Source organism: Olea europaea, chromosome 12, assembly GCF_002742605.1.
Source record: "Olea europaea var. sylvestris chromosome 12, O_europaea_v1, whole genome shotgun sequence".
Classification (NCBI taxonomy): Eukaryota; Viridiplantae; Streptophyta; class Magnoliopsida; order Lamiales; family Oleaceae; genus Olea; species Olea europaea.
In genome coordinates, this window is record NC_036248.1 from 22,871,299 (window position 1) to 22,887,102 (window position 15,804).

General features: G+C 35.7%; 1 protein-coding gene and 1 pseudogene across 2 annotated transcripts; both read left to right on the plus strand.

Annotated features, from left to right (window-relative positions):
- The first annotated feature begins 2,721 nt into the window (after positions 1 to 2,721).
- LOC111406111 lies at positions 2,722 to 5,290 on the plus strand. Of its 2 annotated transcripts, XM_023035328.1 has the most exons (3): positions 2,722 to 2,848; positions 4,133 to 4,464; positions 4,590 to 5,290. In XM_023035328.1, the coding sequence occupies exons 2-3, from the start codon at positions 4,162 to 4,164 to the stop codon at positions 5,181 to 5,183; spliced, it is 897 nt and encodes a 298-aa protein (XP_022891096.1). In that variant the 5' UTR covers positions 2,722 to 2,848; positions 4,133 to 4,161; the 3' UTR covers positions 5,184 to 5,290. The 2 variants fall into 2 exon arrangements, with proteins under 2 accessions (XP_022891096.1, XP_022891095.1); XM_023035327.1 differs by lacking the exon at positions 2,722 to 2,848 and having other exon boundaries at positions 2,878 to 4,464.
- A 1,362-nt stretch (positions 5,291 to 6,652) lies between these two features.
- LOC111406112 lies at positions 6,653 to 11,501 on the plus strand (annotated as a pseudogene).
- The last annotated feature ends 4,303 nt before the right edge of the window (positions 11,502 to 15,804 follow it).

A 15,804-nucleotide genomic window follows, 5' to 3' on the forward strand; every position in this document is an offset into this window, starting at 1 on the left:
CTTGGCTCGTGGATCAAATTTTGTTCTATTCCTTTTTAGGGTGGGTGTATAGCAAAGGCATCAAAAGACCCTTAGATGACTGTAAGATGGTTTTTCTTGGTATAACATTTCAAAGGGAGACTTGTTTCCAAGAATAGTAGTGGGAGTTCGATTGATAAGGTGTGTGGCAGTTAATATGCAGTCTCCCCAGAACTGGTCAGGTAAATTGGCTTGGAATTTTATGGCACGAGCTACATTAAGTAAATGTTGGTGTTTGCGTTCGACAACCCCATTTTGTTGGGGTGTTTCAACGCAGCTTAACTGATGCAACATTCCCTTGGAAAGGTAGAAATCATGCATGTGAGACTCAGATCCATTGTCTGACCTTAAGACTTTTAGGTTGCAGTGGAAATGTGTTTGGATCAAATTATAAAATGATTGGATGATGGACCTAATTTGAGATTTTTCTTTCATAAGATATGTCCATGTCATCCGGCTATAATCATCAACAATGGTCAAGAAATATTTCGAACCATCTAAGGCGGGAATAGAATGTGGTCCCCAGATGTCACAATGTATGAGATCAAATATGTTCGAACTTCTGGTGTCACTTTTAGGAAAAGGTAGCCTATGTTGTTTTGCTATAGGACAAATGGTGTAATGCAAATGTTGATCAAAAGTAATTGTAGGAACAATTTTATGCAAAAGTGATAGTTTGGAAGTAGGAATATGTCCCATTCGACAATGCCATATATCAATGTCAGTATGAATATCCTTTTTACATGGAAAATTACATACAGCAGGATCATAATTATTACAATCAAGATGTAGAGTAGGAACTTGTACATCATTGAAGGAAGCTACATTGTTGAGAACAGGAAGGATAGACTTTGTTGGAACACTTTGAGAAGTGGAAGAAAGTTGCCCATTGAGTTGATTATCAGAACCTTGGAAATGATATAAACCATCTTCAAGTTTCCCTACCCCAATCGTCTTCCAGGTGAAAAGATCCTGAATGAAGCAAAAGTGATGTAAGAATAACAACAAACATCTATGTTTGATAACAAGATTGCTGGCGGAAATCAGATTGAAGTTGAAGCTTGGCACAACTAATACATCAGTTAAGGTTAATGTATCAGATAGCTTCACAATACCAATGTCTGTAACTTGTGCAATATCCCCATTTGGTAATCTTACGGAACCTTTAGTTTTACTAGTCACAGCAGTCAATTGATTAATGGAACACACCATATGTTCTAAAGCCCCGGTATCAATGATCCATTTACCTGGATTTAGATAGCATGCTCGATTACCTGAAAATGCAAAGCCATCAGGTGCATGTGTAGAAGAAGACATAACCTCCTGAGGTTGTTGACCTTGCAGCTGTGGAGCAAGCACGGTCATAATGTGCTGGCGTTGGCTTGGTGTGATAGTGAGGTTGGACAAAGAATTGATCAGCTCTGAATTATTTGCCTGGGAAGCCTGACCTACAGCATTAGCAACTGAAGATTTCCCTTTGGCAAACCTATGTCCAGGAGGATATCCAATCAATTTGTAACATTTCCCTCTGAGATGGCCTAACATTCCACAATAAGTACATATAGGCATTCCTTTCCTTTGAGTTTGATTGGATACATTGTGTCTCTGATTTCCATATGGACTAGACACAACCTTGTTGGCAAAAGCTGCTACATCAAAATTCTGTTGTTTCTTAGCAACAATTCCTTTCTGCCTTTCATCTTGTAAGACCAAGGCAAACACCTTGTTCAGTGAAGGTAGTGGATCCATTAATAAAATTTGGCTTCTCACACTGGAAAATCGATCATCTAGACCCATTAGGAATTGCATAACTTGATCTTTAGTTTTGTAGTCTGCACTACTTACCTCCGGCCTATAATTGTCCAATTCTTCCCATAGGCCTTTAAACCGATTGAAGTAAGAATTGATGGAGTTATTGTCCTGAGAAATTGAAGCAATTTGCTTCTTTATCTCATAAATTTGAGATCCATTTCCTTGGCTGTAGCGATCTTTTAGTTCAATCCAAATCTGCCGAGCTGAATCCTTATGCATTACACTTGGATAAAGTTCCTTTGGAATGGAATTTATGATCCAGGAAGAAACTACATGATTGCATCACCTCCAAGCACCATAAATCAGATCATTCTCAGCAGGTTTAGTAATGGATCCATCAATAAAACCTTCCTTATTTTTGACACTGAGAGCTATGATAACTGCACGACTCCATGTGGTGTAATTATCCTTAGACAACATGATAGATATGAGCTGCATACCTGTATTGTCGCCATAGTGGAGATAATAAGGACTGTTAGGATCATTTATCGATCGATTAACAGTAGTATTTGCGTCTCCAACACTCGTATCTGCAACGGAAGGATCGATTGCCGGATCAGCGTGAGCTGGCTGATGTTGAACCTCTACTTGTTGATTAAACTCTCTTGCCATCGCCAAAAGAAACTTTACTGCTCTGATACCATGAGAATTTTGCAACAGGAGAGCTGAAGAAGATAGTAAAAATGGCGGGAAAAATTCTGTATTCTCAGTCAATGAAAATGGCGTGATACATTGGGTATTTATAGACATTGCAGTAACTAAAAAGTATAAAAAGACAAAAATGACCCTGTACAAATTACAAATTTATCTCAATAACTCCTAAGACGATTTCTCAAATTTGTGCATAAATTCTGCCCTCCCATAAATTGATTGAGTTTGATTGTGCTTGTTTCAAGCCTGTGTGTATGCTACTTGGGTTGTAGGAAAAGTTTTGTTCTCTGTTGAATTTATGTTGCGAAGAAGGGAGAAGTGTGATTGGGATCCGGTTCAGTGTGCGGTGTGAATTGTGATGCTTCAGGTAATGTCATCCCAAAATTAAATTTAATAAGCATTTTATTATCTACAAGAAAAAGTAGTTTCAAACTCTGGATATGGTTTCCAGTTAGTAAAAAAGACAAAGATAGCTGATAAAATGATTCCAGTCCTCTGCTTTTCTACATTTCCCACGAAACTTTAAAAATATATTTATCCCCAGCTAGAATTTCATTTCTCCTATTTCCTTCAATTTTTTGGATTACTGGTACTTTAAAATCAATGCCAACTTCTTCATTACCTCCAAAAACTTCATAAGTTCCGCCATTTGAAGGGATAATTTAACATTTGTGGACATGAGTTCTTGATTTCACCTCTGATAATTCATATCTGGTATGTTTTTCACCTGTCTTTTTCCATTTGTCGAGGCTTGACTCATTAAGCGTTCGAAAGGGCATGTAAAGATCAGACTTTTTACAAGATCTTGGATTATATGGAAAAATGAGGGACTTCCCATCTTGTTTTGGTGAAAATGGAGTTCAAGTTGCTGATGCGTCTTGTTCAGGTGTAGGCGTTAGTAAAGCATCTCAAAATTTGGTTACTTGCACATATAGGTGTAAATTGCTTGGTAAGTCTTGTTTAATGAACTTTGTTTGGAGCAAGAATTTGATGGGTCAATGCCTTAGTGTTGAAATAGATGATTTATCACATCACTTGATCAGTAAAATTGATTTAAAACCGTTTTTGTTCTCAAAATGGAAAGGATCAAAGTGTTTTGAAGTTAATTCAAGTAAAATTGATTATTGTCTCCTGGAATTATGAGTTGTGTATATTTGCATTTAATGGATTTATTATTTCTTTTTATTGCTTGTTTGGCATATTTGATTAGTGCCCAATAGTGGAAAACACTATGCAAGCATACTGGGAATTTTTATTTTTCAGATTATGGACTTATTCGCATATGTGATTTTGCATTTGGTAGATTGTTGAACTTTCCAAATTAAATTGTTAAAGTTGTCAACTAACTGATTCACATGATTTATGTATAGGGATTCCTATCCTAAATTTTCTATCTTTGATACCAAGGTAATTCAAAATTGAAAGATTTCAAATTTAAGTAATGTTTGGACAAATTCACTTAATGAGGTAATTGTTCCATTCTTCTTTTCCTCCTGTCTTGTTATTCATATTTTTCGTAAGTGTGTTATGGTATTTTTGGTTATGTTCTTATGCATATAATTTCAATGAAAGGAACATTTTTTTTCAGAAATATGGAATTTGTGGTTATATTTTGGTTAAGTGGTTAATATTTATTCATTATCTTCATTAGAGAACATTGGTGGTCATAGAGGTAAGAATATGGAAGCAATGTCATGGTCCGATCAAAATAAACACGTTTTTATCAGAATACTTTACGATAATGCGAAAGTAGGGAAGTTGCATTGTTCTACATTCACCAAAGACGATTGGGGCAAGATCAATCAAGAGATGATTGTTGTCACAAAATCTGATTTCGGGATAGAGAGATTGAAGGGTAAGTGGAACTGTTTACGTAATGTGCATCGCTTATTCTCTGACCTTTTAGGGCATACGGGTGTTACATGGGATCCAAATACCAACCAAGTGAATGCTACAGAAGAAATTTGGCAACATTTTTTTACGGTATGTGTTGTAAAAGAAAATTTTTAGCTTTACTTATTTATGATATCATTTTTTGTTTAACATTTTCTCATAAAGTTTATTAATGTGGTTTTCTTTTTTTCTCTTTTTTTTTTTTTTTTTGGTAGATAAACAAGAGAAACTATACGACATTTAGGAGGGAAGGATGTAAGCATTACGAATTGCTTGGAGAGATTTTTAGCGGCTCTACAACTACTGAAGGTCTAGGCAACGTTTCTACTCAACTTCCTCCAACGTCAGAGGAAGAAAGATGGCTAGAAGATGAGTTTTTGAGAAGGCGAGTGCATGTACGTGTGGAAAATGATGATGACGTTTCAAATATTCGTCAACGTGATGATACTACACCTAACAAACGTCGACGTAAGGAACTCAAAATTAGTAAAAGTGAAAAACTTGAGGAATGGATGGCGCTATGGTCATTTACTGTTAGTATGAGGAATGAGGAAACAAAACTTAGGATTCTATATCTTAAAGAAAAGATTGCACACATCCAAGAAAAATCATCTAATCATGAGGGCACTAATGAAGTCATTAGTCCAAATCCTTATTCAAATATGGCGTGTTTGAACATCTTAAACAACATAGTAGTGTCTAATGACGTTTATATGAAAGGAAAAAAGGCTTTTAAGGATTCAGATTTTAGGATGGCATTTGTAATGATGTCAGAAATTAGGAGAGGACCTATTTTGGAACTTCTTTGATTTGCCTAATTGGTTGAATTGAATATTTTGAACTTATAATGTAGGATTGTGTTCTTGTTATATATTGATTATGAACTTTGTAATTCTCAAAATTTATTACTAGTTTTATTTTAATCAATGTATTGGATTTTGGTATTTACTTTTGTTGGAGTATTTTTATAAATGATTATTGTAAGTACATAGATGATATGAGTGATAATGATTTATTAAGTACGAATGATTTCAATGCAATTGTTGGAGATATACAAAAATTTATTTTTATATCAACTATAAAATTTATATTTTTTGATCATATATATTAGTATAAAATTGATATGTTTCACTAGGGGGTGTTTGATAGACATTTTTATGTAAAAATGTATTTTAGAATAATAAATTAATGTGAAATGTGTGGTTGAGAAATAAGGAAAAGTTTTTGATTTACGTGTAATATTATTTTAATAAAAAATGTGTGGTTGAAAAGAAGAGAGAGAAAAATACATTTTTAAAAAATGGCTATCAAATGGGGCCCTAAATAATCAAATTAATTGAAAGAAAATATCATAAAACAATTTTTAAAATTTATAAACCAAACACGTTTTCTAGTTTTTGTTTTAAGAAACAATTTTTCAAAATGACAAATTAGACTTTTTTTTTACAATCTTAAAATAAGCTCTCAAAACAAAACAAAAAATAGAAAATGAATTCAAAACTGAAAATAGAAAATGGAAACGTAATTGAAACGTACCTTAAATTTTTTATTTGTGATCGATTGTGTTCGAAAAATGTTTGATTTGTGACCATAAAGTAATTTGTGACATAATTTTTTTTTTATTTGTAATCGAAAAATAATATGTGACTAATTAAATCGTTGATTTGTGATCAAATCGTATAGATCTGTGACTTTAATATATTTAATTAATAAAATATATAATTAATTAATTAAATTTAATCATAAATAAAATTTAATAAATATCTAATTTTTGAAATTTAAAATTTTTGTTCTTAATTTTGAAATAGATAATACTTAACCACTTAATTATGAATTATGAATTTTTCCCATTTAAAAAACTTGGTTGAATCTAATTTCCACGAAAGAAAATGGGGAAAATCGGCAGTTTTGAGGTGGCCCACAAATTAAATTGCACATGCCACCCGGCCCACATCGGATGGAGGTACTTGGCCCTTGGGGCATAATCTAGTGGTGCAAAGGACAGGAGTGAGGTTATCTCACGTTTTACTAGCAGCCGCAGTATAGGTGTTCGATTTGTGAAACACGAAATTAGACTCCTTGTAAGTGTAGTATACATACAATTCTTATTTCCTGACCTGTTGAGACACGTTTCGCGATTTACCCCTCTCAAATATAGGACGGTGAAAACAGTCAACATTGAGGTTTAACCTTTTTTTGGATAATGAAGGTACCTGGTCAGCACAACACACACAATAATTCAGCTTGACGCCTCTCTCTTTTAGTGCGCGCGCTCTCTCTCTCTCTCTCTCTCTCTTTTAGTTTATCAGAGGCAAAGCTCCTCATCGGCTTTGTTCTCAGGTTCGGAGTAAATTATTTTCTCCTATTTTTAATTAATTAAAGAATTTTTTTTTTTTTAATCTGGACTGGATTTCCTGTCGATATGTGTGTTTAATCGATTGATTTCTACGTAAGTCATTTAAACTAGAAGTTTTTGATTTGATAATTATCAATGTTATCTGGGCTGGATTTTTAATGTGAAATTAAGAACAGAAAATGATAATTATTTAATTAATTGTTGGATCGGATAGCCTTGAGTAGTTATTTGAAAATTCGAACTGTCTAGCATGTGAAATATCGTTTCCAGTGGATCGAAAATTTACGTAGAATGACTCACAACCGTTGACTGATTTTATGCATGTTGTTCTGAGTAAAACGTCACTTTTAATGCTTTATTGGTCTCACATTTGGTTATATTTCAATCAACAGTTAGATATTTAGCGTGGTCTGGAAGATTAGTAAATTGACTTTACATTTCGATTGACTGACCTTCAGATCTTTTTCGATTCACCGTTGATTTTGACGATTCGAAGTTGAAACTCAATGTAATTTTAATCCGGTCAGTCAATGATCATTGGAAATTGAATTGTCAAAGTTTGTCTTCTGATGAGGGGAATGAATTTGGCCGTGTGTATTTTCATCCTTCTAAATGCGGGTTGAAGTTTACTCTTTTTTTGGCTATTCCTTTGTAGGCAGAAATATGTTTTATGCTTTGTTTTGTTTAGTAGAGGCTGTACAGAAGGGGTGAGTGTTTTGGGGGATATGTCAATCTCAATTCTTCCCTGATTTTTGCTTTTGATGCCTCTTTCTTATGCTAATTTCAGCCATACATGTGACAGTAGCAAGACAAATATGGCCATGGTAGTAACCCAGATTCTCCTAAGTGCACAATCGGTTGATTCAACTGTGCGGAATCGTGCTGAGGAAGCTTTGAAACAGATTCAGGAGCAAAATCTTCCCAATTTCCTGCTATCTATTTCGGGAGAGCTTTCCAGTGAAGAGAAGCCAGTTGAAAGTCATAAACTAGCTGGTTTGATTCTTAAAAATACTTTGGATGCAAAGGAGCGACATAGAAGGTATGAGCTTGTGCAAAGATGGTTATCATTAGACGTGGCCTTGAAGAGCCAGATCAAGGCTTGCTTGTTACAGACCCTTGCATCTCCTGTTTCTGATGCTAGGTCAACTGCTTCACAAGTCATTGCAAAAGTCGCTGGCATTGAGCTCCCACAGAAACAGTGGCCTGAACTGATAGGTTCCCTGTTGTCAAATATTCACCAGGTCCCACCTCATGTAAAGCAAGCTACTCTAGAAACTCTGGGGTATAAATGTAAAGATGTCGTGGCAGAAGTTGTTGATCAAGATGGTTCCATGTATGATGTGAATGATGGTAACACTGAGGTTAGGCTTGCTGCCACCCGAGCTCTGTATAATGCTTTGAGCTTTGCTAAGGCAAACTTTTCCAATGATATGGAGCGTGATTACATTATGAGAGTCATTTGCGAGGCCACACTCTCTCCATATGGGAAGACTCGGCAGGCAGCTTTAGAGTGTTTGGTCTCCATTGGGTCAATTTATTATGATAAGTTAGCACCATATATCCTAGACATTTTCAACATAACATCCAAGGCTGTCAGAGAAGATGAGGAGGCAGTTGCTCTTCAGGCCATTGAATTTTGAAGCTCAATCTGTGATGAGGAGATTGATATCTTGGAGGAATATGGAGACAGTTTTGCTGCAGATTCAGATGTTCCATGCTATTACTCTATCAAGCAGGCTGTTCCTGCTCTTGTCCCCATGCTGTTGGAGATGCTTCTTAAGCAAGAAGACGATCAGGATCATGATGACGGTGACACTGGATGTACTAAGAGAATTGTAGAAGAAGGGGAAAGGAAAAGGAAGAAGAGAAAGGAGGGGAAAAAGATAGAAATTAGGGGGAGAAATCAATTTATTTCATAAAATCAAGTTGTTCTATTACATCTCCATAATCCCCTTTATATAGGGTTTCAAAAATCATAACTAAGTAAAGAAATGCTATAAAAGTTAATGAAATCACACTGTAATCATGTTTTCTAAAATACAAACCAAAATAGGAAACTAAATAAATAATTTATCTCTATAATATTGCATCCAAAGGTGCTTGGAATCTTGCAATGGCTGGTGGCACTTGCCTTGGTTTGGTTGCCGGGACAGTGGGAGATGATATTGTGCTTCTTGTTATGCCATTTATTGAAGAGAACCTTACAAAACCTGATTGGAGGCAGAGAGAGGCTGCCACTTATGATTTTGGTTCGATATTGGAAGGTCCTTCATCTGACAGATTAATTCCTAAAGTCAATGTTGCTCTGAGTTTCATGCTTGCTGCTTTGACAAAAGACCCAAATAGCCATGTTAAGGACACAACAGCGTGGAACCTGGGCAGAGTATTTGAATTCCTTCATGGTTCAGCTGTAGAGACCCTCATTATTACCTTGGAAAACTGCCAACAGATTATTACGGTTCTCCTCCAAAGCATGAAAGATGCTCCAAATGTTGCTGAAAAAGCTTGTGGTGCTCTCTATTTTCTAGCCCAAGGTTACGATGATGTGGGACCGTCGTCTCCCTTAACATCTTATTTCCAAGAAATTGTTGAGTCCCTTCTCAACGTCACTCATAGAGAAGATGCTGTGGAATCTCAACTTCGGACAGCTGCATACGAAACACTGAATGAAGTGGTGAGGTGTTCGTCCGATGAATCAGCTCGCTTAGTGTTGGAACTTGTTCAAATCATCATGACAGAGCTTCACAAGACTCTTGAGGCTCCGAAACTTTCATCTGACGAGAGAGAGAAGCAGAGTGAAATACAATGCCTTCTTTGTGGTTGCTTACAAGTCCTTATTCAGAAATTAAGGGCTTCAGAACCCACCAAGTATGCCTTCATGCAGTATGCAGATCAAATTATGAATCTTTTTCTCGGGGTTTTTGATTGTAGAAGTGTCACTATCCACGAGGAAGCAATGCTTGCTATTGGTGCACTTGCCTACACAACGGGCCCCAACTTTGTGAATTACATGCCAGCTTTCTTCAAGTATTTGGAGATGGGTCTTCAGAATTTTGAGGAGTATCAAGTTTGTGCTGTTACTGTTGGTGTTGTGGGGGATATTTGTAGGGCATTAGAAGATAAGATTCTGCCTTACTGTGATAGGATAATGACACAGCTTTTTAAAGACTAATCAAGCAATCAGTTGCATAGATCTGTAAAGACCCCGATCTTTTCGTGCTCTGGTGATATAGCACTGGCAGTCCGAGAAAATTTGATCAGTACTTGATGTTTGCCATGCCTATGCTCCAGAGTGCAGCAGAGTTGTCTGCCCACACATCAGAAGCTGATGATGAGAAGCTAGACTATACAAATCTTGTAAGGAATGGAATTTTGGAGGCATGTTATGGGATATTTCAGGGCATCAAGAACTCAACCAAAACTCAGCTTCTGATCCCACATGCACTCCACATTCTGCAATTTCTGGATAGCATTTACATGGAGAAAGATATGTGAGTATACTCTGATTTATAATTTTTGCAGATCTCATTCTTGATTTGCTCTTTTGGGTAGTTTATCATCTGATTCTTTTATTTATTCAATGTCAGGGATGATGTCGTAATGAAAACTGCTATTGGTGTCCTGGGCGATTTAGCAGATACTCTGGGAAGTAATGCAAGTTCACTGTTTCAGCAATCTCTGTCAAGCAGAGACATTTTAAGTGAATGCTTATCTTCGGAGGACCATTTGATTAAGGAATCTGCTGAGTGGGCCAGGTTGGCCATTGGTCGTGCCATTTATGTTTGAGGCCGTGCCCACTCGGTACATATTATTTTTTTCTGCATGCATATGGCCGTTTCAAGTCCGGTCTGGGGTTGCATTCAACATGTCAAGTCATTTCTATTTTCTGACAAAAGAAGCACATTATCTATATGCTGTCACTAACTCATGCATCAGCATTATGGGTCAGGGTTGTTCCATTCAAGGAAGTCAGTGATGGTGGCTTCTCAGAACTTTCTGAAAGAACAGAGAAGTGAAAGTGTTGAGTTAGGAGTGAAAGGCGGTGGTGATGATGATGAATAGAAAAATCATGCTGTATGCTTTTTCTGTGGTCGATCCAGGTGTCATTAAAAGATGTGCTAAATATACTCTTGGTATTGCCATGTACGTGTGTTACTGGTGGGCTGTACCTATGCAGCGTTTTGGTTTGGACGACATGTTGAGCCAGCCAGTCAGTCACTCTTTGTTTTCTTCCCTATTTTTAGTTTTCTTTCTCATCAGACATCATTTCTCTATATTTTCAGGTCATTCCACGTGTTGACCATCTCATTTAATCATTTGGGAGCAAATTTATACATGTGGTGGACCAATGCATTTTTGTCATTCGTGCTTCAACATTTTCAGTTATTCGTAGGCATATAATAGGTCAAGCATCAAAGTACATGCATCCATAAAATCCTGCGTGCTGCTGTTTTTGCACTATATAAATATAGTGTTTTTCCTGTCTCGCCTCTGAACAAGCCCTTTTATGTCTATTCGAACATCTGAGATTGGATAATTGGGTATCATACACTGTGATGAGATTAAAGGAAAGAGAATAGGATTGGAGAAGCATTTCTTATCCACAGGCAGCATATTTTGTAGTAAATTTTGGCTTTTAAGTTATATATACTGTACAACAAATTTTTTAGTCCCTATTTTAGAAGCATTTTTGCTTGAATGCTCTCATGGCCATGTTTTATGTGCGACTGTGGAAGAATGCCAAATTTGTATTGTTGCAGTGCAGTGACCATTGATTGACATCTAATTTCTGGTTATGTAGTCTGTCATTGTTAACAATTTTCTGTGTATAATGCATTTTTTTTTATGACTATGGGTGTTCGGGCCAATTTACGCGCACTTCGACTAATCTCACGTTATTCTGAAGTTTACAGTCGGTACTCACATCAGTGATTCAGAGGGGATTCGAACTGGTGACCATTGGGGAGCAGACCCAAAGCCTGACTACTGAGTTACTGTTGGTATTAACAGTCTCAATAATCCAAGAAAAAACACAGAAATAGAAAAGAACACAAGGATTTTTCGTTCGTAGACTTGGATGTTCACCCAAAAAAGGCTACGTCACTACGTTGAGCTTCCACCAAAGTGGTTAACGTCTAATCCACTAGAAACCAGCAATAGAATATCAGTACAAGGTTTACAAACCACATATCTAAAAAGATCAGCCTTTAGACCCTATTTTTCCCTCACATATCGAACAAACATATTACACCAAGTAATCGAACCTCACTGTTCAACCAGGAATAGATATAATCTCTACACCAAGTACACGAACTAGATATCACCAAGAACATTTAATGATTCAGAGATTACATAACCAAAACTAGAAGTTTTTTGAGAGAGAAAATTACATAGAGCAAAATGAAGAAGATCACCCTAGAAGTTTCTCGAATGACGGTAAGTGAAAAATCTAGGGCTAAGTATAATAAAAAGTCATTTTGCATTCAACGGTTCAGCCGACTCTAATTGGCACCATCTGATCCATCCAGTTAAAACAAACTAAAGTTGCATTTGGAGGAAACACGAGTCTGCACAAGTGGGGCAAACTGGGTCACAAACAAACTTGGGCTCAACTGTTGGGTTTCATCATTGGGCTTGAAGGTATTAAGCATTATACTTAACAATCTCCACCTTGCTTGACACCTTTGTGTTTCATTGTGGACTAGAGGTTAACTCCTCCTTTGATATCATATGCTCTATGTACCTGCAAAAGAAATTTCAGTTAGAAATAACATTTAGGAGATTTAAACAATCCCTACATTTGTGTACATGAAGTATTTTTGTACCCGTATATATTGGATTACACTTAGTGAAAATCTTTTCAATTTTTATGATATCTTTTTCTATAATGTCTCTTATAAAATGAAATTTGACATCTATGTGTTTTGTTTTATCATGAAAAATAGGATTTCTACTAAGATGTATAGCAGACTGGTTGTCAGAATATATTAAAGTATCATTACCAGTAAAGCCAATTTTATCCAACAGATTTTTCAACCAAATACCTTCCTTAACTGCATTTGTGGCTGCAATATATTCAGCCTCTATAGAAGACAGGGCTACTATCTTTTGCAGCTGTGATTTCCAGCTTATGCAGGTGTCAGATGTTGATTTTCTATTATCACAATTACCGGCAAAATCAGAATCTACAAATCCTTTTAGTTTAATCCCAGTTTTCCTTTTTCCAAACATTAGTCCTAGGTTTGAAGTTCCCTTCAGATATCTAAGTAGCTATTTCATGCCTTCCCAGTGTTGTTCACTAGGATTACTCATATATTTACTCAATACACTTATAGCAAAAGCAAGGTTAGGCCTTGTGCAAACCATAATGTACATTACTGAACCTACAGCATTTGCATAAGGGATTTTATCCAGCCTATTTCTTTCTATCTCAGTTTTAGGACTCTTTTCAGTAGAGAATTTAAAATAACTGCCAAGTGGTGAGGTAACTTCTTTTGCCTTATCCATAACAAATTTACATAGAATTTTGGAAATATATGACTCTTGAGTTAGAAAAATAGTGTGTAGTCACTTCTATTTCTCCTAATTTTCATTCCTAAAATACTTTTAGCTAATCCTAGGTCTTTCATTTCAAACTCTTGTTTTAACTTTTGCTTAATATTGTTTATTTCAGTTACATCACACTCAGCAAGTAACATATCATCAATATATATCAAAAGATAATAAGAATTTGGACCTCCACCACCTTTATAATAGAAACAAGGATCATATTCACTCCTATTAAAGTCAAGACCTTTTATAAAAGTATCAAACCTAATGTACCACTGTCTAGGGGCCTGATCGAATGGGTTCGATAATCAATATTCCCCTTTTCATCAATTCTGGAAGAGTTAAATTCTTCCGTTTACCTGTAACTATTCAATACCCCTACGAAAAATTGATCACATCGGAACGTTTCCGAGGACAAATCCACTTTGAATTTGATAAATGCTTTTAGCCCATAGAGAGTGATTTTTGCAAAAGGCACACACAGGTTTCCTTTCCCTTTTGTTCAAAACCTTTAGGTTGGGTCATATAAATTTTTTCTTCTAAATTACCATATAAGAAAGCAGTTTTTACATCTAACTGCTCCAGTTCAAAATTAAATCATGAAACAATGCAAAGAAGAATTCTTATAGAAGTATATTTGACTACAAGTGAGAAGATTTCATTATAGTCAATTCATTCTCTTTGGTTAAAGCCCTTTGCAACTAGTCTGGCCTTAAATCTGACATTCCCCTCTTTTGAGTCACCTTCTTTGATTTTGTAAATCCATTTACAGTCAATAAGCTTTCCCCTTTTTGGTTTATTAACTAAGACCCAAGTCTTATTTTTGTCAAGTGAAAGCATTTCATCTTTCATAGCTGCAAGTCAAGAATTTGAAATTTTTCCCCCAATGGCCTCTTCATAGGAATTATGTTCATTGTCAAAAAAATTCTGAATGTTTAGGGCAATGACAAAAGCTAATTCATTATATCTCATAGGTGGTCTTATCTCCCTCCTTCATCTATCTCTAGTAAGTTGATAGTCTTCTAAGGGATTTATTGGTGGAACAAGTTCAGGTTCAATCTCATGTTCAAATTCAGGTTCAGGGGCTATTTCCTGTTCATTAGTAGGCTCCACCTCAATCTGGTCATTAGTTTCAAGATCTGAGATGGGTGGAGAGATTTCAGATTGAAGATGAATCATTTTCACTTATTTGAGGGGCTGTAGGTGCTTTTTCTTTAGTACAGGGGCATGTCCATTTCATGAAATATTACATTTCTGCTGATTATGACTCTGTAACCTCCCTGATCCTTAACCCAGATTCTGTAACTTTTTACACCCTCACCATATCCTAAAAAAATGCCTTTAATTGATCTAGGTTCGAGTTTACCCTCATTTTGGTGTACATAAACTACACAATCAAAAACTTTCAATTTGGAATAATCAACAGGGTGACCACTCCAACACATGATCAAGAGTGTCATAATTCAAGGATTTTGTGGGCATTTGTTTATCAGATATGATGTAGTTTTAACAGCTTCCCCTCGAACAATTTTGGAAGTCCTGTACTAATTAACATGTACCTAACTCTTTCTAACATGGTCCTATTCATCCTCTCTGCTAGACCATTTTGTTGTGGGGTATAGGTGACAGTTCTATACTTTAAAATTCCATTATTATTACAGAAATTATCAAATTCTTCATTGCTGAATTCAAGACCATTGTCAGTTCTAAGAGCTTTAACCTTTTTGTTTACCTGGTTTTCAATTAAGGTTTTCCATGTTACGAAGTTTTGAAAAGTATCTGATTTATTTTTCAAAAGGGTAACCCTAGTCTTCTTTGAAAAATCATCAACAATCAGTAAAAAGTATTTGAAATCAGAATATGTATTCACAGTAGCTGGTCCCCACAGATCAGTACGTAGATATTCAAGAATAGACTTAGATATATGGACACCTGTACCAAATGGTAGTTTTATTTTTTTTCCATAAATGCAGTGTTCACAGAAGGATACCTTTTCAATTTTTTCATTTCCTAGAAGGCCTTGTTTCTTAAGAATGTATAAATTCTTATCACTCACATGTCCTAGCCTTTTGTGCCAAATTTCAGATTTATCAGACTGAGTAACTGCTGCTAAAATAGGTGGGTTTATCATTGGCAAGGTTTTTAAAACATAGATCCTATTAGATTTTTCAACACAAGTGATCTTTGTCAAGTTCTTTTGTAATTTCAAAATGCCTTTGTTTATAGTTGTATCAAAACCTTCATCATCAAGTATGCCTCAAGAGATCAGATTTCTCTTTAGTTTGGGAATATATCTGATCTTGTTCAGAGTCGGTACATTTCCATTTTCTAGTTTTAAATCAACTTTGCCAATTCCTTAAATTTTACAAGTGAAATCATTTCCCAATATTACTTGACTTTCATTAATTTTTGAAAAATCAGTAAAATATTCATTATAGTGTGTCATGTGAGATGTACATCCTGAATCAAGGATCCATTCATCCTTGACTAAAGATTGACTAGCCACACAGACTTGTCCATTTGAG

Excerpts from the sequence above, each read along its gene's own strand:
- LOC111406111 (XM_023035328.1), top strand. The coding sequence starts at position 4,162 with ATGGAAGCAATGTCATGGTCCGATCAAAATAAACACGTTTTTATCAGA. Across the intron at positions 4,465-4,589 it reads TTTGGCAACATTTTTTTACG|ATAAACAAGAGAAACTATAC; the intron begins GTATGTGTTGTA and ends TTTTTTTGGTAG.